Genomic DNA, 1,411 nt, shown 5'->3' with positions numbered 1-1,411 from the left:
TAGGAGTACCATAATTAAATTAATAACAAAGTACCTACCTATATAGTATAAAAAATTTGGCTCTCCAAAGAAATGTCAGTCGTAGTACTGTTGATATTTGGGTCTGTTGACTAATGAGATTGGATTCATACCCTGTTCTTCACTTCCAAGAGGAATCTCAGATTGCCTGACAAGTTTCTCATGGACCTGAAACCCTCAGAAGCTGACACTGTGCTGGTTACACTGACATCTAAGTTACCACTCAACTAAGCCCGGGGTTACAGGTTGTTGTGTTGTGGAGTTAAAAAGAAGAAGTTAAAAAAAGAAGTTAAAAAGAAGAAGAGATTGGATTCAGCTGACATTTAACTTACCACTCTGGCCAGGCGGGGGTTAGTATGGGCTAGCCCAGAGTAACCCCCCGCCTGGACTAACCCCCGGGGTTACTCTGGCCTGGCCCGGCAGGGGTTACTCTGGCCAGGGGGGGTGAATCTGGCCTGTTACAGCCGGCCAGATTAACCCGGGGTTACTCTAGCCTAGGCCAGAATAACCCCTCAATAACCCCTCCGGGGTTATTCTAGGCTAGGCCAGAATAACCCCGGGGTTACTCTGGCCGGGGGGTTAATCCGGCCTGTTACACCGGGACCTTAGCACATTGCTTAGAAAGCTGGATACTTGCTGGATTCCAGAATGATAGAAGTCTGTTCCTCAGATTATAAACTCTCTAAAAGAAAATAAAAATTACGCCTCATATATTCGTATCAAGTTGTCTGAAGAGCTGACTACATTTCTCAAGTATGACCTAATGGGGGACGCACCACCTGTGTTGTGTATGCTGACCGTTGTTCTCCATTCTCCGTTCTTGTTGTGTGCCTAATAAAGCGTGCTATGCACTACGTCGTCATCTGTCGTCTATCCATGCGGCAACCCACTACACAATAGTGGCGACGAAGGTGGGATCCAGCCGCATCTGAGCCGGGCCGTCGTGAGGGACCAGGAGAACGCGAAGCAACTGATCCGACCGATCCGATGAGTGAGACCGCTTCTCCCGCAACTGCTCCGACGTGCACGATGGCTACCGCTCAAGGGCTAGGGCTGCTTCCACCCTTCGACATAGCCTGCCCGCAGGACTGGGATGGCAACCGCTCCTGGGCTAGGGCTGCTTCCGCCCTTCGACATAGCCCACCCGCAGGACTGGCCAGCCTGGGTCAGAGGCGCCAAGTCCGCACTGGAGTTCTTCGATGTCACCGACGAAGGCAAGAAGAGGGGATTCCTCCTGGCCTCCTGCGGCACCGCGGTGGTGTCCCTGGCCGGACAACTACTCTCCCCCACAGACCTCGGCGACTGCACCTTCGAGCAGATCGTCAACGCGGTGCAGAACCACTTTGCACCCAAGCCAACTGAGCTGACCTGCAGGGTTACGTTCTACACCCGC

At 52.3% G+C, this 1,411-nt stretch overlaps 1 protein-coding gene across 1 annotated transcript in view; it reads right to left on the bottom strand.

The window, feature by feature from the left end:
- The window catches only part of LOC107120699 (vomeronasal type-2 receptor 26-like), a 17,582-nt gene extending 16,753 nt beyond the window's left edge, over nucleotides 1–829 (bottom strand). The window contains exon 1 of the mRNA XM_015423468.1: nucleotides 795–829. Within this exon, the coding sequence (XP_015278954.1) occupies nucleotides 795–829 (35 nt within the window). The remainder of the gene's footprint in view (nucleotides 1–794) is intronic.
- Nucleotides 830–1,411: the final 582 nt, after the last annotated feature.

This window comes from Gekko japonicus, unplaced genomic scaffold (assembly GCF_001447785.1).
Source record: "Gekko japonicus isolate JY-2015 unplaced genomic scaffold, Gekko_japonicus_V1.1 scaffold2304, whole genome shotgun sequence".
Lineage (NCBI taxonomy): Eukaryota > Metazoa > Chordata > Lepidosauria > Squamata > Gekkonidae > Gekko > Gekko japonicus.
Note: the sequence above shows the minus strand (reverse complement) of the source record. Positions and strands in the feature narration are given on the sequence as shown.